At 43.3% G+C, this 26,095-nt stretch overlaps 3 protein-coding genes across 3 annotated transcripts; 2 read left to right on the top strand and 1 right to left on the bottom strand.

Moving 5' to 3' along the window:
- Window positions 1-936: 936 nt before the first annotated feature.
- Window positions 937-11,711, top strand: si:ch211-237l4.6 (uncharacterized protein LOC446130 homolog). Its single transcript, XM_046319583.1, has 3 exons — window positions 937-1,195; window positions 7,248-7,350; window positions 10,308-11,711. The coding sequence occupies exons 2-3, from the start codon at window positions 7,266-7,268 to the stop codon at window positions 10,475-10,477; spliced, it is 255 nt and encodes an 84-aa protein (XP_046175539.1). The 5' UTR covers window positions 937-1,195; window positions 7,248-7,265; the 3' UTR covers window positions 10,478-11,711.
- Window positions 11,712-11,852: 141 nt separating this feature from the next.
- LOC124008356 (N6-adenosine-methyltransferase subunit METTL3) lies at window positions 11,853-17,407 on the bottom strand. Its single transcript, XM_046319580.1, has 11 exons — window positions 16,552-17,407; window positions 16,077-16,270; window positions 15,019-15,477; window positions 14,677-14,852; window positions 13,766-13,979; window positions 13,341-13,528; window positions 13,077-13,115; window positions 12,872-12,980; window positions 12,645-12,710; window positions 12,272-12,384; window positions 11,853-12,168 (listed from the first exon to the last, which is right to left on the bottom strand). Exons 1-11 carry the CDS (start codon window positions 16,652-16,654, stop codon window positions 12,057-12,059), a joined length of 1,773 nt encoding a protein of 590 aa, XP_046175536.1. The 5' UTR covers window positions 16,655-17,407; the 3' UTR covers window positions 11,853-12,056.
- LOC124008358 (tetratricopeptide repeat protein 5-like) lies at window positions 16,986-25,416 on the top strand. Its single transcript, XM_046319582.1, has 10 exons — window positions 16,986-17,295; window positions 17,850-17,982; window positions 19,362-19,573; window positions 20,096-20,246; window positions 20,515-20,606; window positions 20,750-20,806; window positions 20,949-21,095; window positions 21,358-21,572; window positions 24,044-24,188; window positions 24,785-25,416. The coding sequence occupies exons 1-10, from the start codon at window positions 17,224-17,226 to the stop codon at window positions 24,902-24,904; spliced, it is 1,344 nt and encodes a 447-aa protein (XP_046175538.1). The 5' UTR covers window positions 16,986-17,223; the 3' UTR covers window positions 24,905-25,416.
- The last annotated feature ends 679 nt before the right edge of the window (window positions 25,417-26,095 follow it).

Here is a 26,095-nt window from a genome sequence, read left to right as displayed (position 1 = left end):
CTCCTCTCCACCACTCCTCCTCTCCTCCTCTCCTCCTCTCCACCACTCCTCCTCTTCTCCTTCGTTCCCCCTCTCCTCCACTCACTCATGCGTTCCAGAAAATGGAGAGTGTTTATACAATTCGTTCAGTTAGGCTTTGTTTTGACTTGATGTCCAAGTTTGTTTCCAAATAAACACTGTCACATCAAGACAGGACGCGGCGGATCCAAAAGTACCGACCTGGCTGAGAGAGAAGGAGATAGAGAGGGGGGGGGGACTTGGAGTTGGTTATCTCTCTTTTGCTCCCTCATTCCACTCTTCTCTTTCATTCCCACTTTATTTAATGTATCTCTCCAGTCAATCATTCATATGCAGATCACCAATTCACTCAATGGACTCATTATCTTCTCATCATTATTTGTTAATTGCTTCAAATATATATATATATATATATATATATATATATATATATATATATATTACATTTATTTAACTAGTCAAGTGAGTTAAGAACAAATTCTTATTTTCAATGATGGCCTAGGAACAGTGGGTTAACTGCCTTGTTCAGAGGCAGAATAACAGATATCCACTTTGTAATCGCCAATTATCCCCTACTCCCCTACCACTGCTCTGATTAGTCTATGTGAGTGGGACTTCATAAATGCCATTTGAAAACCACCAATCATGTTTTTGTTTCACTACATATAATTTCATGGTCATACTCCATACCATGTCAATATATAGGCAGGCCTTATCAAAGACCTATGCAAGGAGAGGTGTGAAAGGAGAGATGTGTTTGTTTACCTTCTGTTTACCTTCTGGGCTCTCTATAGGCTGTGGAAGACAGAGGAACGGAGGTAGAAGGAGGGAGAGGGAGATTGGGGAGCAAGGGAGTGAGGGAGGCGTGTCTCGTGGACGTGCTCCAGGGATTATCTATTTAAAGTTCAGGCGCTCCATGCGCTCCACAAACCTTTCCATGTTGCCATCCAGTGCACGGACCAACCGCGCATTTGGAACAGAACGTTCGCTCCGCACAGAGTCTTGTGCAGTTCGCGACAGCTGGCCTTTGAACTGACATCAGATAGTCCACGAATCAAAGTTGCAAATGGTGAATTCACCATTGAATTGGAACCAGTAGTCCGATACGATTGTACAGGTAGCCTTCTTGAAAAGTGCGCATTGTTTTTCAAGATCTGCAAAGTTGCAGCTACATCAGGTAAGTTAATGTGCTTCTCTTTACGTTAAAAAGTGCATTTTTCCAGACGTTCCTACTTTTATCATAAGCAACAATGTAAATCAACAAGAACAGTGTTACTACATTGTTATTTATTTCACTTTAGTGCACTGTTGAGGAGACATTCAATTCATTTACAGCAGAATATACAACGCATAGTTAAAGACCAAAAACCAAATGTTGTTGAAAACGAATTTGCATCTGAGAGAGAGGTAGCTGAGCTGCGGGCTGTGGGGCTGTAGTCGGTGTGTCTGGGTGGAAGCGTCCCATGAGAGCCGCAATAACAAGTCTGTGCGTTTGTCTGTATATAGCCTGTCTCTAATTGCGGCAACCATAAACCTTACTCAAGCTTCGGCATAGACTTACCAGTGCACATAGTTGCTCAGTGTTTTTGTTGACTTTAATATTTGTCTGCATCATTTGGCATTTAGACCCGGGCCCGTATTCATACAGCTCTCAGAGGAGGATAATCTAAAAATACTGACCGAAGATAAGAACTCCTTCTCTGAGATGATTCATGAATACATGGAGTCTGCATGGATATCAGAAAATGCGATCTTAGTTAAAACGGACCCTTTCTACTCAACTCCTCAGATGACTCCGAACAATGTATTTTATGTGCGACACGTTATTGAGATAGATAATGATTTATGAATGAATAGACTTCCTGTCAGTAGTCTATTGTCAGCACTGCTTCTTCTACGGTGAAGTAAACTCACCTACGTTCATTATTTACATCCACACGCTCTCAGGCTTTCAGACAAACACATTCTGGTACTGCCAGACCTGGGTTCAAATCATGTTTGAAGTATCTCAATCAACCAATCAAATGTATTTATAAAGCCCTTCTTACATCAGCTGATGTCACAAAGTGCTGTCCAGAAACCCAGCCTAAAACCCCAAACAGCAAGCATCTCATTAATTGCACATACATTTTGAATTAACTATTCAGATATGTTTTATTTAAAAATACAAGTAGTTAAATATTGGAATGTATTTGGAAATACAATTGGAAAGTATTGGCATGTATTTGAAAATACTCAAATACACAGATTAAAATACACTCCCATGCATTTAATTAACCCAGGTATTTGAAAATAGCATTTGAAATAATTATTTGAAAATACTTTCAAATAGGCTATTTATAGGAAATCATTTTTAAATACTTTAAAATACTTCCAACAGAAGCAGCTGACTGAAAATAAGTATTTAAATAACACATAATCACATGCACATGGTTACTGCTCAGTGCTCAGCAATCCAGTTGGGCATCTCGTTTTCCATCATGAGAGAGCGAGGTGGGGGGAGAGAGAGTGGTGGGGGGAGGGAGAGAAGTGGGGGGGGGAGAGGTGATGCACTGTTTAATTGAAAGCTTGAATTAGCCCGTCTGGTTCTGTTGTTCTGTCACTTCATTCAACCCTGTCACATGCACGCGCACGGAGGCCCCATCTCTATGGCATGCAAATAAAGGGGCCCCTCTTCAAGGGTAAATTGCCATTGGCCTCCTGTTATTCAACATTGTGAAATGGCCAGAGGGACATTTTATTTTAAAAAAGATCTGATACAACTACAAGACGAGTTGTATTTTGAGTAAGATTGAGAAATGTAATTAGATTTGAAGAGTTGTTATTATTTCTTTCTAATTTCCATTGCTGTTTTGGAGATGGACAAGGGTTCTAATGTGAGTGGGCAGACTGGGCACCAATAGGCCTATATGTGCGTCATAGTCCATGGCAGGAAGGGACTGTGCTTGAGCTGGGGCCTGCTTCTTTCAGGGGCATTACAGACCCAGGCTCACTGCCACACATTCTAAGAATACGTCCCAAATAGCACCCTCTTCCCTACGTAGTGCACTACTTTTGACCAGAGCCACATGGGCCCTGGTCAAAAGTAGTGCACTGTGTAGGGAATATGGTGCCATTTTGGATGGGCCTTAGTCTCCCATGGGGCTGAATACTTGGAAAGGAGGTAGGAAAGGTTGGAAAATAGATAATCAGATTTCTGTAGAGTTTGCTCACATACTCCTGGACTTTCCTGGTTCTGTTACATGCTGCTAACCATCAAACAAAACATTCCAGGCAGGAACACACATGAATAACCTGTTTTAAAAATGGTTTTGTTGTATACAGTTCAGTTGTATGTAATCTGTCATATGTACAATATACATAAGTAACACACACACACACACACACACACTATGAAGAATCAGTGCCCGATAAGACAAACCTATGTGTATTTGATTAACATTGATTAATCACTCAGTAGCAGCCTGTACAAGTCACTGACCAGGCAGTGTGTGAGTAAAACCATGGTTCAGGGCTGCACGTCCCTCACGTCAACACAGTACTCTTCCTTGCCCTGGCCTGGCAGGATCCTGCACTTAGAGGGAACATACACAGGAAAAAGGACCAAAAGCTAGCTCCAGCTTCCCCCTCTCTCTGTGGTTTAGGTGGCCACTGTTCTCCTTTCTCCCCTCTCTCTCATCCTCTCTCACTCCCCTATCTCTCTCCCCCTCTCTCTTTCTCCATTTCTACCTTTCTCTCTCCCCATCTCCCTCTCTCCCTCCCCCACTGGACTGGGCTGGTTATTTTCTATTCTATGCTCTGTGATTGCCGTTCTCTGCCAGAGACTTGCTGTACTACAGACAGTAATGACCAGGGCCCCAAATTCCTCACCACTGACCAGACCATCTAGTCTCTGTGTGTGTGTGTGTGTGTGTGTGTGTGTGTGTGTGTGTGTGTGTGTGTGTGTGTGTGTGTGTGTGTGTGTGTGTGTGTGTGTGTGTGTGTGTGTGTGTGTGTGTGTGTGTGTGTGTGTGTGTGTGTGTGTGTGTGTGTGTGTGTGTGTGTGTGTGTGTGCATGCATTTGTGACCCAGAGAGAGGAAAAAAGTGTGTTTGAGTGGTTTATTAATACACAAAGAATGTATTATCGCTGTGTGACTTTGGCTACACTGCAGGATTGTTATCTTTCCTGCCCAGCCTGCTCTCTTTCCCCCACTCTCCAATGTACACTACTACCCATACAATAACAAGCAAGGTTATGTTCTGTAGTCAGAGCCTCGCCAATTACAATGGTGCCCTAAACACCCATAGGAATTCCTAAGTGACTAAATTGATCAGTGACTGTCGATATGAAGAGCTGAGATTTAGGTGGGCATCGTCTAACTTCCTAAAGTTAGTGCTTGGCCAAGCAACGTGTGACTTAGTATAATGGATTCACTGTGTCTGTCTATGGGATAGGGTTGCAGAGCCAAACCTGAGAGCGAGGGAGAGATGAGAAAGAGACAGAGAGAGATAGATGAGAGAGAGGGGGGGGAGTTGGGGAACGGTAGAGGGTGAGAGAAAGAGGATAGAGAGAGTTGTTTTAAGAAAGCTATTTTCACACATTGTGACTGATTAACAGAGTGGAATGGGTGTCACACTGAAATGAGTCCTCCTTTGGCCTGACCCCTACGTGTCAAAGGGGCTAACAGAGTGTGTGAGAGAGGTATCACATCTTTATGAAATGACCTCATTCCTGTGAGTGCAGAGAAAGCTGTAACAGCCAGGAAAACACACACACACACACACACACACACACACACACACACACACACACACACACACACACACACACACACACACACACACACACACACACACACACACACACACACACACACACACACACACACACACACACACACACACACACACACACACACACACACACACACTCCCTAACCAACAATAAGTAATAACCAGGTCAGAGGGTTTTAGCTACAGATTGCACGTCTACACAGTACGGTGACAGGCTTCAGTGTGGGTAAGGGTTTGCTGTCAGCAGCCCCGCCACCCTCTCTTGATGTTACCACAGATCAGAGCTAAATGGAGCTCTGTGATGATGGAAGACCTTGTGAGAGGTTTTATAATAGAAAGTAATTTGATTGTTTCCACAGAGAGTCATTACATTTCTCTGTTCTATTCGAGGGGCTCCTAACAGTAGGTCAATGGAACACAGGGTAAATAGCAGGATAAAGGTGTCAGTCAAACAGGGTATTTATTTTGAGATCTACTGAATGAATAGACAGCTATACACACGACACTCTGCTGAAAGGTTTTTACCAGACAGCTCTTCAGTCTCAGTTGAGTACCACCACTCTCTTCTATTGCTTTAACATTGTAATCACTTGCATATGTGTTCATTGCTGTGGACAGAGGGACCCCCCGTTTATCTTATCTCCAAGGGCCACACAGGTAGAGTACTGACAAGACCTGAGGTTAGAATTTAATAGGTGAACCATTGACCCAACAAACATTAATCTAATCACACACACACACACACACACACACACACACACACACACACACACACACACACACACACACACACACACACACACACACACACACACACACACACACACACACACACACACACACACACACACACACACACACACACACACACACACACACACGTAACGGATGTGAAACGGCTAGCTTAGTTAGCGGTGTGCGCTAAATAGCGTTTCAATCGGTTACGTCACTTGCTCTGAGACCTTGAAGTAGTAGTTCCCCTTGCTCTGCAAGGGCCGCGGCTTTTGTGGAGCGATGGGTAACGATGCTTCATGGGTGACTGTTGTTGATGTGTGCAGAAGGTCCCTGGTTCGCGCCCGGGTATGGGCGAGGGGACGGTTTAAAATTATACTGTTACACACACACACACACACAGAAAGATCAAAGAGCAGAGCTGTAGGCCAGAGCAGATCAAAGTAGGGCGTGTGTGTTTGTGCGTGTGTGTTTGACTTCAATGAGAGGTATAGTAGGGTGGGTAGTGTGCGCCAAGCCAAGATAGTCTGTCTATACATGCTAACCCTAAATATACATTCAATCTAAATACATTCAGAGTTATTGACAGACTGCCAGGAGCATAGACTCAACACATCCAAGGCATAGTCAATCTACTGTATTCAGTGGGCCTGCACACATCAATTAATGTTTGCATTTACAATGTAAATATCATTTATTGCATGAACTCTTTTCAGCGTCACTATAACTGCCTGGCTAAATGACGAGAGGATGAGATCCATGGAGTTAAAGTTCTCTGACTTTCACATAGTACGCACCTTAATTTCCTATTCTACATGACTTGGGTAACAGACTTGACATGACATGAGCATTATATCTCTCTATGCACATATAATCTCTCTAAGCACCTACGATGCTATATGGTATGATGGGCCAGGCATGTCTTATCCTGTCTGAGTTGTATGTGTCACGTGACCTCTGTGTAACTCAAGCCAAGGCTTTTAATCAGCTGCTCTATCCGTCTCCCATAGCCCATTGATTGGATTATGTGTGTGAATGCTCGCCTGCGTCTACTGACAAGCGACACAACAGAGATTAGCTAAGCCTCATCAGTCATCATCGTGTCATGTCATTGAACACTTTGTCCCCTCATAGACTGGACCAAATCCATTATTAATTCCACTGGGCGTAGTGGACTGGACGGGACTAATTCCATTATGGTTCGACCCTGTGAGTGATGATGAGGTAAAGACCCATCAGACTCATCATCTCAGTAACATCTGGTTGATGGAGGTTCATTCAGAGTCGGTGGCCACATACGCTTTGTGGGAGTTAATGTGGGTTTGTTTTGTTGGGTAGTTGTTGTGTTAACTGTTATCAAGGCCCGGTTAAACAGTTGGTAGTCTCTCGTGACGGCCTTAACGATCGACTAGCTGATTTGGCTCTTGTGAGGAGGTTTTAACCAATTAGCTATGAATTTGCAGTTGTGGTTTAATATGTTGTGGTTTGATATGATATGCAGAAGTCATTCCAATCCACACAAACGTCCAGGGCTTGGCATTTGAGACAAATAATGTGTAAAAGCTATGGAACTACACGTCAAGAAAACAGAAACAGATAAACACACAAAAATCTACAGGAGAAGACTGTTTTCAATTGTTTCTCCCCTTACTCCTCCATTCATATATTTCTCTCTCTCTTTCTCTCTCTCTCGCTTTCTCTCTCTGTCTCTCTCTCTCCTCAGTGGTCCTCAGCTCCAGACATGGGTGTGAAGGTGCTCCAGTGCTTCCCCTGGTACAGACGCTGTAAAGAGCGATGCAAGGCTAAACAGTGCCCCCCACCTGCAGGTGAGAGAACTACAGGCTGCCAATTACATTACATAGTAGCACATTACATATTAGAGTTGTACATGACATTAGGTAGTTAGTTACATGTTATATCATTATCACTGTCAGCCGTTACATAGTGAAAAGGGTAGACAGTGCTCCCTACCTGCAGGTGAGAGAACTACAACCTTCCACATATAGTACTTTCAGTATTATATACATTAGCATTCTCAATATGTCAGAACTCCCCAGCCCTTACATAGTTAATTACATACAGTATCATTATGTCAGAACTCCCCAGCCCTTACATAGTTAATTACACACAGTATCATTATGTCAGAACTCCCCAGCCCTTACATAGCTAATTACACACAGTATCATTATGTCAGAACTCCCCAGCCCTTACATAGTTAATTACACACAGTATCATTATGTCAGAACTCCCCAGCCCTTACATAGTTAATTAAACACAGTATCATTATGTCAGAACTCCCAAGCCATTACATAGTTAATTACACACAGTATCATTATGTCAGAACTCCCCAGCCCTTACATAGTTAATTAAACACAGTATCATTATGTCAGAACTCCCAAGCCATTACATAGTTAATTACACACAGTATCATTATGTCAGAACTCCACAGCCATTACATAGTTAATTACACACAGTATCATTATGTCAGAACTCCCCAGCCATTACATAGTTAATTACACACAGTATCATTATGTCAGAACTCCCCAGCCATTACATAGTTAATTACACACAGTATCATTATGTCAGAACTCCCCAGCCATTACATAGTTAATTACACACAGTATCATTATGTCAGAACTCCCCAGCCCTTACATAGTTAATTACACACAGTATCATTATGTCAGAACTCCCCAGCCCTTACATAGTTAATTACACACAGTATCATTATGTCAGAACTCCCCAGCCCTTACATAGTTAATTACACACAGTATCATTATGTCAGAACTCCCAAGCCATTACATAGTTAATTACACACAGTATCATTATGTCAGAACTCCCCAGCCATTACATAGTTAATTACACACAGTATCATTATGTCAGAACTCCACAGCCATTACATAGTTAATTACACACAGTATCATTATGTCAGAACTCCCCAGCCATTACATAGTTAATTACACACAGTATCATTATGTCAGAACTCCCCAGCCATTACATAGTTAATTACACACAGTATCATTATGTCAGAACTCCCCAGCCATTACATAGTTAATTACACACAGTATCATTATGTCAGAACTCCCAGCCATTACATAGTTAATTACACACAGTATCATTATGTCAGAACTCCCCAGCCATTACATAGTTAATTACACACAGTATCATTATGTCAGAACTCCACAGCCATTACATAGTTAATTACACACAGTATCATTATGTCAGAACTCCCCAGCCATTACATAGTTAATTACACACAGTATCATTCTGTCAGAACTCCCCAGCCATTACATTGTTAATTACACACAGTATCATTATGTCAGAACTCCCCAGCCATTACATAGTTAATTACACACAGTATCATTATGTCAGAACTCCCAAGCCATTACATAGTTAATTACACACAGTATCATTATGTCAGAACTCCCCAGCCATTACATAGTTAATTACACACAGTATCATTATGTCAGAACTCCACAGCCATTACATAGTTAATTACACACAGTATCATTATGTCAGAACTCCCCAGCCATTACATAGTTAATTACACACAGTATCATTCTGTCAGAACTCCCCAGCCATTACATTGTTAATTACACACAGTATCATTCTGTCAGAACTCCCCAGCCATTACATAGTTAATTACACACAGTATCATTATGTCAGAACTCCCAAGCCATTACATAGTTAATTACACACAGTATCATTATGTCAGAACTCCCCAGCCATTACATAGTTAATTAAACACAGTATCATTCTGTCAGAACTCCCCAGCCATTACATAGTTAATTACACACAGTATCATTCTGTCAGAACTCCCCAGCCATTACATAGTTAATTACACACAGTATCATTCTGTCAGAACTCCCCAGCCATTACATTGTTAATTACACACAGTATCATTCTGTCAGAACTCCCCAGCCATTACATAGTTAATTACACACAGTATCATTATGTCAGAACTCCCAAGCCATTACATAGTTAATTACACACAGTATCATTCTGTCAGAACTCCCCAGCCATTACATAGTTAATTAAACACAGTATCATTCTGTCAGAACTCCCCAGCCATTACATAGTTAATTACACACAGTATCATTCTGTCAGAACTCCCCAGCCATTACATAGTTAATTACACACAGTATCATTATGTCAGAACTCCACAGCCATTACATAGTTAATTACACACAGTATCATTATGTCAGAACTCCCCAGCCATTACATAGTTAATTACACACAGTATCATTCTGTCAGAACTCCCCAGGGCTGTCTGTGCAGTAATAATATGCTGCACACATAATCTATGATTATCAACAACACACATATCTGGAAGACATGTTGAAACAAGTGCTATGATATAACCAGGCATGTCAGAGTTAGCTACGGTGAAGGTCTTGCTCCGGGCTCTGCTCATGTAAGTCAATAGTGAGTTTTATGTCACTCTGTTCTTCTTTTCCTGTCCACTTCCCAGTATTATAACTGTCCGTCAATCATTTAGTCCTTCCTTATTCGTTCCTTCCAGATACACCTTTATTAGATTTACATAATTCGAATGTCAACGAAGTTGATATCATGTCACATTTAAGTTATGAAAAGACACGAGGGATGACACATGCCATTATGTATGTTAAATAGCATGATCAAATCATCCCTCACTATGTAGACACGTAGAGACATGACAACAACAACAACACCATGAAGAAAGATGCTAAAACGTTGAGTGCTACTGGTTCAATAACTCCTCTCTGCCTCCATTCCTCCGTCCTTCCTCCCTTCATCGCTCCAGTCCCCAGTGAGGAGATGAAGCCCCGCCTGTCGTCCACAGTGTCGTGTGGTAGCGAGGGCGAGAGCAGCAGCAGTCTGAGCGGCTCCCAGATCTACTTCTCCACCAAGGCTCGCCTCTCCTTCAGACACCAGATGGACAGCAACTTCAACGCAGTGGATGCCACCTGCTGAATAGATCAGGCCTGACGTGCCGAGTAGTCTTCATTAGGCATCAAACGGAAGAAAAAGGACTGAAATAGGGAGGGAATACCTGGGCTTGTCCGATAAGAAGCGCTTCCGTTGTGAAACATTTTTGCTACGGTGTACCCTAATGAATACGACCCTGGCTTACAGTGCTGGGAATGACACTTTAGTTTCTACTGAGGCATCCCTCCTGTCATCATCACCATTGCCCAAAAATGAACTCTCGCCCCTCCACTATGATATCCATTATTATAGCTCAACAGAACATAGAATGTAAAGGACTGAGACTTGATCTACTCAGTGGTACCTATGTACTCGACGTTCGTTCTCAACTCCCCCTTCAGAAGTGACTGTAAAGGATGGATATATCACAGTAGATTGAGTTCTTCACTAGAGAAATGCAGAATGCACTGCTGGTGTGGCTAGTAGAGATGGAAAAATGTTTACTACATCGTTACCAACCAAGTGCATAATTTTCCTTTTTGGGGGGGGGGGGGGGCAGGTAAAAGACCACAACTGCAAATTCAAGTCTTTAAAATACTAGCTGTTGAATACAACAACACAATTTGGCACTCTCAACTTTAAATACATGCTTTTTTGTTCTTACCCTAACACTATCCTAATTTGCTGAGAAAAACATGGTAACTAGATTTTGATTGGTTTGGCTGATGAAGAAACTAATGAGTTTGTGCCTTTTTACTTACCTCTTTTGAACATTTCCTCAATGAAATTCAGTTTGGTGCTGGCTGTCTTCCTCTAGTGCCCTTTCCAACTTGGCTGCTTGGATTGCATCTACACTTGATTCATATCTAGAAATGTTAACCGGCAGCTCCTCCAGCTCTTTACTTCTGATACCATCTTATGGGGAGCATCAGTGAATGGAGGAGAAAGTCAACAGATTATTCTGGAAGACATATCAACAGTGTTTTGGTGCTTTAGTTGGGTTCTACAACCCACCCTCTCTAACATTGAAATCTTGTCCCTGCTTCACCTACTGGTTTAAGGATAATAAATACTCATCGTATATTTTTGTACAAATTGTGAAAATGATTGTACGAGAACGTAGTAGCATATATCTGGGGCTACGGTGGTACGTTTGGAATGAAGAGAAAAATGTGATTCCTAATTACTGTGATGAAAATATTGATACATTTCCAATGTCAACGTTTTTCTTTTAATCAAAGTAAATGTAAATCAATAAAGATTCCCAAACTAGCCAGTCCTTACTTTGTATACTGTAGTGCTGTTGTCATGGAAATGGACAAAATGTACTAACAAAGTAATACAAAAAAAGTATATACTGAAATGTTTTTGGTGGATTCATTGTGCAGTATGTCTGATCCGCATCATAAAGATCCATAAATAGTTCTTCATCCATATTTATTACAAAATGTTGTAATTGGTACAAAAAAATACATAAAAAACAGAAGGCAGTCCATCAGACACTTACTGATCATTGATCAGTGTTTTTCCCTCGGCGTCTAAGTTCATAACATGACATAACATGTTTATAACAGGACAAGTAATTGACAACGATGACCCCATGGAAGGCGTTTAGGACCACTCTCTACATGTTCTTGGGTTTGGAGATGACTCCGTCTGGGTAACGTTTCTTGAAGCGAGCCACGACATCAGGGTCCAAGAGGTGAATGCCATCTAACTGATTACCAAGAGTTACCCTGAGAGAGAGAGAGAAAGAAAAGAAGGCTTAGAAAAAGAAAGAATACTCACATACCTCATTTACAAATTCAATGAATACACACCATACACACATACACGTACCAGTTGGGTTGGACATTGTGAGGTCTGCCAAAGAGCTCAATCTTCCTGGTACCAGGTGAGAGTCTCTCAATCATTCCATAAATCTCATCTGGCTTGTGGCTGGTGGAACGCACCTGGAGAGAGAGAGAGAGAGAGAGAGAGAGAGAGAGAGAGAGAGAGAGAGAGAGAGAGAGAGAGAGAGAGAGAGAGAGAGAGAGAGAGAGAGAGAGAGAGAGAAAGAGGTGGTGGGGAGAGAAAGAGGTAGAGACAAAAGACAAGAATGAGAGAGGACAGGAGAGGGAGAGAGACAGGGTTGAGACAGGGTTGAGTTAAAACATTCTAGGCTCTCATAGGATTGGAACATCAAATAGATTAATTGTGTTTGACCCCTGACCTCTGCCACGATGACATCACAGTCCAGCCCTCTGTTGAATCCCTGGGGCTGTCCCTTCACGCCCACCTGAGAAGCACATAGACATCAATACAACTGTACACACACAACTATACCACAATAACAGTAAATATACACAACTGACCGCACTACACTGCCCAGAGCCCACAGAGTCAGATTAAGAGGTATGATGGCACACAACATATCACAACACATTACATCACACTCACCAAGCAGTGCTCCTTCCCATGATTGAGCCAGTGACCAGTCCTCCCGGTACGGATAATTCTCTGTAACTGGTTGGTCTTCACCCAAATGATCTCATCAACACGCTCATAGCTACGAGGGAAAAAAGCATGAGTAAAACCAACGGTCAGATTACGACAGTTGACTGACTTACTTATTGGTCCCAAAGGTTGATGAATAAAGACTTACCCCCAAAGACTCAGACATTCTCTACCCAACTCCATAGCCCTAAAAGAAATAGATAGGCATGAAGACTGAACAGCCTATTGAAAAAAGTGAAACATGTCAATCAAAGCAACAATCAACGTAAACAAAAATCGAGAGTTTATGGCTGGTATCATATAATTAACCTCTGTCAGACCCTGCATGTCCATTAGCATGCACTGTTCTTCTGGCAGCTGATTGGTTTAGTAGAAACACACTATTCCACTCATATCTGATTGGTGGAGGTACCTGCCAGTCACCCAGAGGAAGAGGAAGCCGTCGTCCTGGAGGACGGGGATGTGGAGCTTCCTCATCTCGTCGTCCGTCAGAGTCCCGTAGGGCAGCTCCATGTGGATGTCCCAGGGAGGGTCGGCCATCACCACAGAGAACTTCCCCAGAATCGACACGTCCAGGACCCGGATGTCACAACAGATCCACTGTGATGGGGGACAAAACTGGATCAGACTGGATTGAACCGCAGCGTCAGTCTGACCACTTCGGGAGGTAACTGACATAACCTATGTAGACAGATGAATTTACCTAATTTCTCCCTTTGGGGAATTACACCATTAGAGACATGTACCAAAATAAAAGCCTAGTCTCCCTCCTCCTCCTTCCTTTTCATAGGCCTCCCCCTTTTCCCTTCATGCCCCTCTCCCTCCATCCCTCCTCACCTGAGAGGGGAACAGTTTCCCCACGTTGCTGTCTTCCTCCCCCTGGTGTAGTCCCACCTCCATGCCCCCAGCCTGGGTCCCCATCAGGCCCCCCTCTGCCTCTGGAGGGGCGTCGATCTCATAGTGCACGTATTTACAGGTGTCCATGTGGAAACAGGTGTTGAGGAAGGAGCAGTCTCCAAGACTCTCGTCTGTGTGCTTGTTGATGATGCGTCTGAGAGGGGAGAGACGACAGGGCTCAGCCAATACAGCGGGACCAGATAAGATGCTTCAGCCAATTAAAATAGACTGTAAGTGATAAGATGGAGACATACAGCCAATCACAAGGCTGCGGGCCAGACGGATTACCAGGACGTGTACTCCGGGCATGTGCTGACCAACTGGCAGGCGTCTTCACTGACATTTTCAACATGTCCCTGATTGAGTCTGTAATACCAACATGTGTCAAGCAGACCACCATAGTCCCTGTGCCCAAGAACACAAAGGCATCCTGCCTAAATGACTACAGACCCGTAGCACTCACATCCGTAGCCATGAAGTGCCTTGAAAGGCTGGTAATGGCTCACATCAACACCATTGATCCAGAGTCCCATAGGGCGGTTGTTAGGGCAGGGTTTGGCCGGATGGGCTTTACACATCTCATCACGCCCTAGGGATTACTTGAGGCGGCCCGGACACCAGCAGGCTGAACTCGGTGGTCAGTTGAACAGTGTTTCCTCCGACACATTGGTGTGGCTGGCTTCCGGGTTAATCGGGCAGGTGTTAAGTGCGGTTTGGCTGGTCATGTTTCAGAAGACTCATGACTCGACCTTCACCTCCCGAGCCCGTTGGAGAGTTGCAGCGATGAGACAAGATTGAAATTGGGAAGAAAAAGGGGGTAAAAAATGGTGGTGTGTGGCAGTAGTACTGACCGGAAGTGCAGCTTGGTGCAGGGCTGGGGTGTGAACCCAGACCGCGTACACTCCTCTTTGGTCCCATGGTCACAGAACTCCTGGACCTGAGCACGACCGCGTGAGCGGAACTTCTCAACGATGGACTGCTCTTTAGCTGTGCTGGTGTTCAGAAGCTCCAGGATTTCTCTGCTCATCTATATCACACACACACACACACACAATTTGATTTCACCATTGACTGTGTGGTTGAAAAATGGATTGAACATTGGGCAGTATAATAAGGTTTGTATTGATATGGTTCAAACTAACCCCAGGGTACCCCCATCTCTTTCCCCTCCCTCCACCAAGGTGTGAATATACCTTCTTGCTCTGCTGCTCCTTGGTGGACTGCTGGTTCAGGAGGCTCTCTATCTCCATGTCCAGGTGAGACGTCTGCCCCTTACTGGTCCTGCCCTGTTTATCTGCCCCGCCCCTTCCTCCTCCAGCCTTCCAATCAGAGGGCCCGGTCAGCTGGGAGGAGGAAGCAGGTGCCAGGGAGATGGAGGAAGTGGGCGGAGGGGAAGGCGGGCTCTGGAGAGCAGGGGAGGAACCTGGCGGACGTTTATGGTGGGCTTGGTCCTCTGCTTTCCTCTTCCTCTGGCCTAAGGCCCCGCCCCCAATCATGGCCCAGAGTTTTGTGTGGTCCACGGAAATGACGAGTGTTGAGGAAGAAGAGGAAGGGGAGGTGGCCACGGATGGCTGCCGGACTTCGATGAGCTCCTGGGCAGAGAACTTGAGCAGCAGACTCTGGATGCAGCCATGGGTGACAGGCACTTCAGACTGTGGAGGAGAAAATAGAGGTGGAATGAGAGAGGAAGGTGAGGAAAGAGAAAGGATAGGAAAAGGAATGTAATACAGTTATGGGAACAGTTATGGGAACAGTGTCTTATGAGTGACAAAGTGATTATTCATATCCATAGTCTTCATAAAATTTGCAATAGTGGTCAGCACACACACATATACTATCCAGACCTGGGTTCAAATACTATTTTAGGCATTTCAATTACTTTTCAAAACAAGTATTTAGATAACCTTTATTTGAAAAAACAAGTAGTTGAATATTGGAATGTAGCCTATTTGAAAATACTCAAATACACTCCCATGCATTTAACCCTTGTTTTTGAAAATAGGATTTTAACTACCTAGATGAAAATACTTTCAAATACTATTTATTATTAATATATATATATATACAAATAAACATTAAAATACTCAAATAAAAGTAGTTATTTTGGGCTGTGTATTTGAAAATACTCAAATACACAGACAAAGGTATTTAAATAACAAATACTCAACTCAAATACACATGTATTTGAACCCTGGTCTGATATTTTTTGTTGTTGCTAATATTAGATCTTGGTCACAGGATACACACTCACAGTACTGAGCTCATCAGTAATGGTCAAGGAGTCAGTGGGCAGTGAGAGGCTCAGGTCCGAGAGATAACCCAGGAGTCTCTTCTCTAGTTCAGGGTCCGGGGGACGTTCAGCCTCCTCCTGTGGGGGACTCTGGAGGGCTGGTCCTGGACTCTCACTCCGCGCTGCAGCCCCTTCAGTACTGCTGCCTCCCACCTCTGCGATAAAAGAAACCCACCAGTTGTAAATCCCATTAGCAGTAACAGTGTTCATGCAGATTAAGAACGTTAATTACTAGTTAACGCCATTCGTTAGTATCTGGACCATATAGCTAAGTGTCCACAGACAATGCACAAGCATTGACATTTGCTAAACATTTTCAACTTGAACCATCAGCATAGAACCAAATAGATCTCTGTGTTGAAATCCCTATTGTCTAATCTTATTTTCCCCATCCCGCCTCTCTCTAGCTAGCTAACGCGTTAGCATAAAGACACACCTGCAGCGAGTTGCGTGGGGTCTTTCCGTCGCCTCTGCAGTCTCTCTCGCAGCGAGTCCAGCTGCTTCTTGTGTGCCTGGATGTTGCTCCATGTATCCGACATTTAGAGTAGGAGCTACCGCGAAAGTGAATCGAAAACCGGGCATGCAAGATCACTTAGTTTAGCGGGATAATGTGGACACCGCTCGCACTGTCGGACTAGCAACAACAACGAATGACTGGTTCCCCCTTGTTGTTGGAGGAAACTACCAAGACAGACACATCCAAAATGTAACAGCTAACTTTTCTATTGCAAGTAGAATTTTTCACCTCTCAGAACTCGTTCAAATAAATGTTTTACATAATGTTAGGTCGTGACAACTTTAAAGCAATCGATATGTTAAAATGAGCACAAGACGGATGTTTTTTGAAAACGGACACATTTCCGGTATAAAAGGGATACTTCCTGTTCAGTCTGTTCCAACAACAATACGAAATTTGTTGTTAGTTCATTAGCTAGCAATATGCGGTAAAAAAAAATACAACAAACTTGAGTTTATTACTTTAAGTAAATTAGAATGGTTTAGCAAATAATAGTTGAATATTATCCAGCTAAGTTACAGCATACCCCCCCAGGCCAGCCGGTGTCGTCTTGTCTGTCAATGTACTCTTCTCGAATTCTTCAAACAACCAATGGAAAAGATGGCGGAAGTGGAGAAGGATGGTGATCCTGCGACTGACAAAGATGATTTACAAATTTTAAAAGTATTGCAAATTATTATATTATCACTGCATGGAATAGATTGCCATAATTAACCTCGCAATTGTAATGTACGTAGTATTTAAACAGTTACATCCCACATTTCATTTGTTGCTAGCTCGCTCGTTACTATAACAACTGATACCAACTGTCATATTAATCGACCAAAATTCTGTGGTTGATTGTACTATCTTGTAACCGAGTTGGTTGTCTCTAAATCTGACGAGCCATCAGCTGATTGTCGGTTAGTTAACTGTCTAACGTTAGCTTGGCTTGACTTAGTGTCTCTCAGTCTTGGCTAGCCAGCTAAACTGGCGCCTGAGACGTCTAGCCATATGCAGCGATAGCTAGATATCTTGCTGTGTCATCATCCCGCAATGCCAGTGAGCATGCATGCACTTATGCAAGGAAACCAACAGTATCAAGTGTATTTGGTGCATAACAACACATTTAAAAATTACATTCTTGTAACCTGATCTGGCTCATCATGATTGCATGCCACGCACCTAGCTAATGTCCTTAACAGGTATCAATAACAATTGATCTCTTTCTGGATCAGGAACTAGTGGATGAGTTGTATCATTTTCGGGATCATTACTTTGAGACTCACTGTGTGGAGGATGCAAAGAGGAAATCGAGTGATGTGGCACAGGAGATGGAGAAGACACTAAAGAAGCTGGAGGAGAAAGAAGGTGAGAACAGAAAAGAAAGGCGTGTTCTAATTTGGTAACCACACATGTAAAAAATAATATACTGAGATTTTGCATGATCACTTTGTATCCATTTGGCATTTAATGTGTAGCTGCAAATCTTTTACCACTCTATTCAGTGCTCACAAAGCTTGCCTGACTAGAGTGATCTTTTTATGCATTATTTAAGCATCAAAGACTTACATAACTAAGACTGATGGTGTCCCTCCATCTCTTCCAATGCAGAGTCATATAAGCACAGTTGTCGTCCACCAGCCTGCTGTCTCATGCTGTAGCAATTGAGCCTGGGGACGAGGTTACATAAGCACAGTTCTGACTGAGCTTAGCTTGGCATCCGTTTGGGGGGGGTTACATCTTTAAACACACAGAAAAAGTCAGTTGACTAAAGCAGTGGTTCCCAAACTGTGGGGGTGCTCCCGGGCGGGGGGGCAGGGGTCACCCCCCCCCCCCCAAAAAAATGACAGAAATAACTCCATTTCAAAATTGGGTAGTGCATCATCCATTTTTCTCTTGTCATGTCCGCTCTCTCCACTGGCTTCCAGTTGAAGCTCGCATCCGCTACAAGATCATGGTGCTTGCCTACGGAGCTGTGAGGGGAACGGCACCTCAGTACCTCCAGGCTCTGATCAGGCCCTACACCCAAATAAGGGCACTGCGTTCATCCACCTCTGGCCTGCTCGCCTCCCTACCACTGAGGAAGTACAGTTCCCGCTCAGCCCAGTCAAAACTGTTCGCTGCTCTGGCTCCCCAATGGTGGAACAAACTCCCTCACGACGCCAGGACAGCGGAGTCAATCACCACCTTCCGGAGACACCTGAAACCCCACCTCTTTAAGGAATACCTAGGATAGGATAAAGTAATCCTTCTCACCCCCCTCCCCCTTAAAATATTTAGATGCACTATTGTAAAGTGGTTGTTCCACTGGATGTCATAAGGTGAATGCACCAATTTGTAAGTCGCTCTGGATAAGAGCGTCTGATAAATGACTTAAATGTAAATGTAATGTCAGTCATTGCATACCCTACAGTGCTATTTATAACTTGTCAGAAATGTCCAGATCAACTAGCTCATGTCAGATAATGTTTTTCAGCTAGGTTTTTTAGCCAATAGATTTTGTTGGAATATTCAAATCACTCAAATATCACATGAATACACATTAGACATGGCAAAATGTATGTCAAGCTTTAAAACTGCAACATATCTCTACGCCAACAAGAGGGATGTGAACAGTGCTTGTGCCCATAGAAGTAGACGTGGGGTGCGGGAATGTTCTCCAATGCCTGAAGGGGGGCCTGAGTGAAACCGTTTGGGAACCACTAGACTAGAGAATCATCTTTCTGTCGTCCCTTCGTCTCCTCCAGAGTCGTATAAGCACAGTGCTGAGTTCCTGCTGCTGCGGGGTCGCTCCCTGGGGGTGTCACCGGAGTATAGCACCACCGCTGGGGAGTGCCTGTCCCGGGCCGTGAAGCTGGAGCCTGGACTAGTGGAGGGCTGGAACACACTGGGGGAGCAGTACTGGAAGAAAGGAGACCTGACCACCGCTAAGACCTGCTTCACTGGAGCCCTGCAGCAGGTTAGCAATAAGAACGCAGTAATCATGTGTTTTATTTGCATAGCTGGGCTTTTAAATCACAGACGGCATGAGTCACAAAGCTCTTCAGGTTAACTGGAGAGTGGTGTCGGTGCCGTGGTACTGTTGTTGTGTTGAGATCAAGGTATGAGGTAGAACCTTACTGATCAAGAACAGAATGCATGTAAAGTGTTCATAACTGGTTATAGCCCAAGTTATAGGCCTGCATGAAGAACAGCTGTTTATCACAACCTTTCAAGCCATAACTCGATCTCCCATTGTGTGCACCTTCCTTTGTCTCTTTCTACCTTTATTTTTATTTACCCTGGTCTGTTTTATTCTCTATTGCTACATTGTGGAAATTGAAATATCCCCAAACCAATATCCAATTATTAATATTTTTAACGAGTGGGGCTGTCTCTGGCACACATGGTTTCTGGGGTCAACAGCTGTAACCGCTAGACCAAACAGGCGATACTATCCTAATATTATCGCGATCACGTCTCTTTTCTCCCTCCGTCCCAGAGTAAGAACAAAGTATCTCTGCGTAGTCTGTCCATGGTGCTGAGGCAGCTGCCAGGAGGGGGTGGTGATGAGCAGGGGAAGAGGGTGCTGGAGAGCGTGGCCATGGCCAGGCAGGCTGTACAGCTGGACGTCACCGACGGCACCTCCTGGTGTGAGTATGATGGATAATATCATAACAGATGAATATTTTCCAGTGGTTAGGAGTTCAGATAATTAAAGTGTGGGGGACACGGCCGGGGATAGTGGGGGTGGAGCATGCGTACAGTTATATATGTTGTGTGAATAGGTTTGGCTGTAATTCAGGATCTCCAAAGAGAGGATAAAAGAACGTACATGTTGGTGTGAGAAAACGTCCTCTAGTACTCAATATGAGTGGATAGTGGATGATGTATTGATGATGTATTGGTGTATGTTGACAGACATCCTGGGGAACGCCTACATCTCCCTGTTCTTCACTTGCAGACAGAATCCACAAATGTCTCAGCAGGCTCTGAGTGCCTATGCACAGGCTGTGAGTACACACACAAACCAAACTTGGTTGTATTTTCAAAGCCTGACAGGATAGTAGGAGTGGGTCAATTAGAATGTTGTGTAATAATCATTGTTAAGCACTATATAATTCCTTCCCTCATCTGTTCTCTCTCTCTCTCTCAGGAGAAAGTGGACCGAACAGCAACCTCCAACCCCGATCTGCACTTCAATAGAGCCACGGTAAAACATTATCGTTGGCATATTCTGATATGATTCTTATAATATGCGTGTGGTACTTACTTCAATAATTCCATTACACAGAAAAAATGCATATAAAAGTAAACGGAAGCTAATGATCCATGCCTGTGTCTAACCCCTCCAGCTGTTTCAGTATGAGGAGATGTTTGGGTCTGCCCTGGGCGGGTACAGTCGCGCTGCGGCCCTGGACCCTGCGTGGGAGGAGCCTCCAGAGAGGGAGAAGCAGCTGCTGGAATACCTGGAGAAACTCACAACACTCACAGAGAACAAGGTAGAAACAGTAGAACCCCCCCACATACATTTACACACATTTACATATACATAAACTGGACAGGGCACATTAGTCTCCAATCTACATCTATCAGCAGTTCATGTGATCTGTATAGGATATACACTTAATAAAATATACAAACACATTTCTTGTCAACTCATGCAAATGTGTATCAGAATTATAAATCACCAGTAGGTGGCAGCAGAGTCCTATGCTTTTCCACTGATAACAGTGTACTACTCTATTACTGTCATCCCTTCAGGGGAAGGTGAAGGCCCGGCGCCTGCGAACGATGCTCTCCAACCTCAGCCCGTTGGCCCTGGGGCCATGCTCCTCCCCTCAGTTCCGCTCCCCCGCAGGCCGCGTTGGGAGCCTGGAGCCCCGGACCCTGTCTTCCCTGACACACGGCCACAACGCTGGGGTGGCTGCCCTGGGAAAGGTTGTGTTCAGCCTGGCCTCAGAGGGACGCATGGCCTTGTGAGTTCCACTTCCTCTAGTGTTAGACTGTAATATTGAGTCTGCTGTGTACTTTGTATGTGTGGATGTAAGATGTACAGTTGAAGTCAGAAGTTTACATACACCTTAGCCAATTACATTTAAACTCAGTTTTTCACAATTCCTGACATTTAATCCTAGTAAAAATTCCCTGTCTTAGGTCAGTTAGGATCACTACTTTATTTTAAGAATGTCAAATGTCAGAATAATAGTAGAGGATGATATATTTGTAAGTCGCTCTGGATAAGAGCGTCTGCTAAATGACTTAAATGTAATGTAAATGTAATATTTCAGCTTTTATTTATTTCATCACATTCCCAGTGGCTCAGAAGTTTACATACACTCCATTAGTATTTGGTAGCATTGCCTTTAAATTGTTTAATTTGGGTCAAATGTTTCAGGGAGCATTCCACAAGCTTCCCACAATAAGTTGGGTGAATTTTGGACCATTCCTCCTGACAGAGCTGGTGGAATGGGGTCAGGTTTGTAGGCCTCCTTGCTCGCACACAAGCGTTTTCAGTTCTCCCCACACATTTTCTATAGTATTGTGGTCAGGGCTTTGTGATGGCCACTCCAATACCTTGACTTCAATATATCCACATAATTTTCCTGCCTCGTGATGCCATCTATTTTGTGAAGTGCACCAGTCGCTCCCACAGCAAAGCACCCCCACAACATGATGCTGCCACCCCTGTGCTTCACAGTTAGGATGGTGTTTTTTGGCTTACAAGCCTCCCCCTTTTTCCTCCAAACATAATGTGGTCAAAACAGTTCTATTTATGTTTCATCAGACCAGAGGACATTTCTCCAAAAAGTACGGTCTTTGTCCCCATGTGCAGTTGCAAACCGTAGTCTGGCTTTTTTATGGCGGTTTTGGGGCAGTGGCTTCTTCCTTGCTGAGCGGCCTTTCAGGTTATGTCGATATAGGACTTGTTTTACTATGGATATAGGTCCTTGCTGTTCTGGGATTGATTTGCACTTTTCCACCAAAGTACATTCATCTCTAGGAGACAGAACGGGTTTCCTTCCTAAGCAGTATTTATTATTTTCACCTTTATTTAACCAGGTAGGCTAGTTGAGAACAAGTTCTCATTTACAACTGCGACCTGGCCAAGATAAAGCAAAGCAGTGTGACACGAACAACAACACAGAGTTACACATGGAATAAAAAAACATACAGTCAATAACACAATAGAAAAAGTCTATATACAGTGTGTGCAAATGAGGTAAGATAAGGGAGGTAGTCAATAAATAGGCCATAGTGGAGAAATAATTACAATTTAGCAATTAAACACTGGAGTGGTAGATTTGCAGAAGATGAATGTGCAAGTAGAGATACTGGGGTGCAAAGGAGAAAAAAACATAAATAACGGTATGGGGATGAGGTAGTTGGATGGGCTATTTACAGATGGGCTATGTACAGGTGCAGTGGTCTGTGAGCTGCTCTGACAGCTTGTGCTTAAAGTTAGTGAGGGAGATCTGAGTCCAGCTTCAGTGATTTTTGCAATTCGTTCCAGTCATTGGCAGCAGAGAACTGTAAGGAAAGGCAGCCAAAGGAGGAATTGGCTTTGGGGGTGACCAGTGAAATATACCTGCTGGAGTGTGTGTTATGGGTGGGGGCTGCTATGGTGACCAGTGAGCTGAGATAAGGTGGGGCTTTACCTAGCAAAGACTTATAGATGACCTGGAGCCATTGGGGTTGGTGACAAATATGTAGAGTCGAAAGCCGGTATGACAGCTGCGTGGTCCCATGGTGTTTATACTTGCATACTATTGTTTGTACAGATGAACGTGGTACCTTCAGGCATTTGAAAATTGCTCCCAAGGATGAACCTGACTTGTGTAGGTAAAAAAAAATTCTGAGCTCTTGGCTGATTTCTTTGGACTTTTCCATGATGTCATGCAAAGAGGCACTGAGTTTGAAGGCAGGCCTTGAAATACATCCACAGGTACAACTCCAATTGACTCAAATGATGTCAATTAGCCTATCAGAAGCTTCTAAAGCCATGAAATAATTTTCTGGAATTTTCCAAGCTGTTTAAAGGCAAAGTCAACTTAGTGTATGTAAACTTCTGACCCACTGGAATTGTAATACAGTAAATTATAAGTGACATAATCTGTCTGTAAACAATTGTTGGAAAATGTACTTGTGTCATGCACAAAGTAGATTTCCTAACCGACTTGCCAAAACTATAGTTTGTTAACAAGACATTTGTGGAGTGGTTGAAAAATGAATTTAAATGACTCCAACCTAAGTGTATGTAAACTTCCGACTTCAACTGTACCTTTTTCTGCATGTTTGGGATGATGGAAGTAAGTTGCTGTCTACATGCCCCTTTGTTTGAAGGTGTATGAACTGAAGGGCTATATTGCTGTATGTTTTGCCTTGCTGGGGTACATTTGCTATGGTGGATAGACAGTGATATGATACTGTGTCTCGCTCTGTCTCCCAGTACGTTCGGCATCGTGGACAGTGAGGAAACATGCTGCGTGGTCATGGTCTATAACACAGCAGACAACTGGGGAGTTCTGATTGGAGACTCTGTGGTCATCCCGGAGCCACAGGTCAAACGCCACAGTGTAGCACACAACGACCAGGTTAGTGTGTCTTTCTCTACAGCTTACATGGATCTTTACACACTTTTTACTTACAATGATTGTGATGTAATTCTATCTACTTTAGCTGAATGCACTGATTTTAGGTGTCTCTGAATCTGAGTGTCCTCCTCATAACTCGAGTGAGGGGGAAAAAAACTAGTTTTAAATGGCATACAATGAGCTCTCCTGTGATTTTGGCAGTGCATATGGCCTGACGGTCTAAGACTCAGGCCCTGGGAAGGAACATTTTAAAGGCCCATCTCCTGGCTTCGGAGGGAAAATGTGGAAGTTTAATGTATAATTGGGGTAGTACTGTAGATACCAATATCCCTGTGAGCCTTCCAAGCCCGTGTTGGCCAGGGTTAAGAACTAAAATTGGAGATGAATAATATTGCATCATCTAAACTTATACCAAGGATCCCTTGGCCAAAATGTTTAAACTGTTGTACATTGCCAAGGACAGACTCCCTCTGTTAGACTTAATTATCAAAACTGACATCACTAGGAACTCCACCAAGGCTACTACAGATCTAGGGGGTCTCTTCATTTCTGATTTTCCAATGTATTATCTCTCCTCTCTCTTGGCCCTGCTGTAGACGTTTGACTTCCGCAGTATACGAGTGGACTCCCCACTGCTCCTCATCGTCAACGGCAAGAGACAGAACGTCCAGGCTCAGACTGCAGCCTCAGTCAGCTACAAACCCCAGAGCGAATGAGAGAAGGGGGGAATGATAAGGGGGGGGGGGGGGGGGCAGACAGACAGGGAGCTAGGAAGGAGCGTGAAGAGCCTGTGTGCCTGTTTTTTATTTATTTATTTTTTATCTTAGTTTTGTAAATAGTAGATCCTTGTTTGTTAAATAGTCTTTAGGAATACACTGTTTGTACATATTTATAAATATTTTTATTTTGTTAAAGTGGGAGGGAGGCTGGGGGACTTTGTAAATTACCGACTACTAATATGATAATTAATTGTGGTGAAGATGGTGTCCGACATGGGTTCAAGATATTAAAACAAACATGTCTCCAATGTGGACATGATTTAAATGTTTGCTTTATCATTAGCTTATGTAGTTGATCATCTTTCACCATGATGTTAGTCAAACCTTCCATAGTGAAAAATAACACTGTCATGCTGTATTTTATTGAAAAATAAGTGCAAACATTTAAGTTGTAAATCAAAGTAACTTCTGGTAACAAAAAAGCAACCATAAACTACAATATCAAACTGTTTTGTTGGATGCTGATTGGCAGTCACAGACACGCCTATGCCTGCTGATATGATCACCTCTTCTCCATAAGAATATAATGTTTATGTTGCTTTCCGAATCATCTCTTGTATTTATATCAACCCCCACACTATTTCTCGTTACTTCCAGCCTACTATTTAGATTGGTATAGCGGGGGGTAATATACGCCTCGTTGTCTGCCTATCCGACCTCGGAAACAACGTTTCACTTTTGAATCTCGATCTCTGTAGCTAGCTAGTACCATACTAGTGAACGGTGCCCAGACGGGGCAACCTTTTCTGAGCCAGTCGAATTCACGCATCAACGTCATTATTTATTTTATTTAACCTTTTTTTAAACTGGACATACTGTATCATATCCCAGTAAATTCCAATTGAAAAAAAGCTCAAACGATGGAAAATGCCGCTATTGTACTGTCATTCCCGGTTCAATGTTTGACGTGAATGAGTTAGTTGAAGTTGGCTAGCTCGCTAGCAAGTGACAACAACGTCATCTAGCCTGCATAGCAACCATTTTGTTTAGACATTAAGACCAGTCCTTTTGCATAGCAACTTTGCAAAAATAATTACGTTTAAACGACTGGTTTGCGTCTGTCGCAATATGACCAAGATAAATAACAACTACATCCGGAATATATCTCTTCTGCTGGAAGAATTAAAT

The sequence above is a fragment of the Oncorhynchus gorbuscha genome, linkage group LG21 (assembly GCF_021184085.1).
Source record: "Oncorhynchus gorbuscha isolate QuinsamMale2020 ecotype Even-year linkage group LG21, OgorEven_v1.0, whole genome shotgun sequence".
In the NCBI taxonomy this organism is placed as follows: Eukaryota; Metazoa; Chordata; class Actinopteri; order Salmoniformes; family Salmonidae; genus Oncorhynchus; species Oncorhynchus gorbuscha.
This window is presented reverse-complemented; position numbering and strand designations above follow the sequence as displayed.

Coding starts and splice junctions, on each gene's coding strand:
- si:ch211-237l4.6 (XM_046319583.1), top strand. CDS start 7,266: ATGGGTGTGAAGGTGCTCCAGTGCTTCCCCTGGTACAGACGCTGTAAA. Junction 7,351..10,307: donor ACAGTGCCCCCCACCTGCAG/GTGAGAGAACTA, acceptor TCATCGCTCCAG/TCCCCAGTGAGGAGATGAAG.
- LOC124008356 (XM_046319580.1), bottom strand. CDS start 16,654: ATGTCGGATACATGGAGCAACATCCAGGCACACAAGAAGCAGCTGGAC. Junction 15,478..16,076: donor TTACTGATGAGCTCAGTACT/GTGAGTGTGTAT, acceptor TCTCCTCCACAG/TCTGAAGTGCCTGTCACCCA. Junction 14,853..15,018: donor AGGAGCAGCAGAGCAAGAAG/GTATATTCACAC, acceptor TGTGTGATATAG/ATGAGCAGAGAAATCCTGGA.
- LOC124008358 (XM_046319582.1), top strand. CDS start 17,224: ATGGAAAAGATGGCGGAAGTGGAGAAGGATGGTGATCCTGCGACTGAC. Junction 17,296..17,849: donor ATGATTTACAAATTTTAAAA/GTATTGCAAATT, acceptor TTTCTGGATCAG/GAACTAGTGGATGAGTTGTA. Junction 21,096..21,357: donor CAACACTCACAGAGAACAAG/GTAGAAACAGTA, acceptor TCATCCCTTCAG/GGGAAGGTGAAGGCCCGGCG.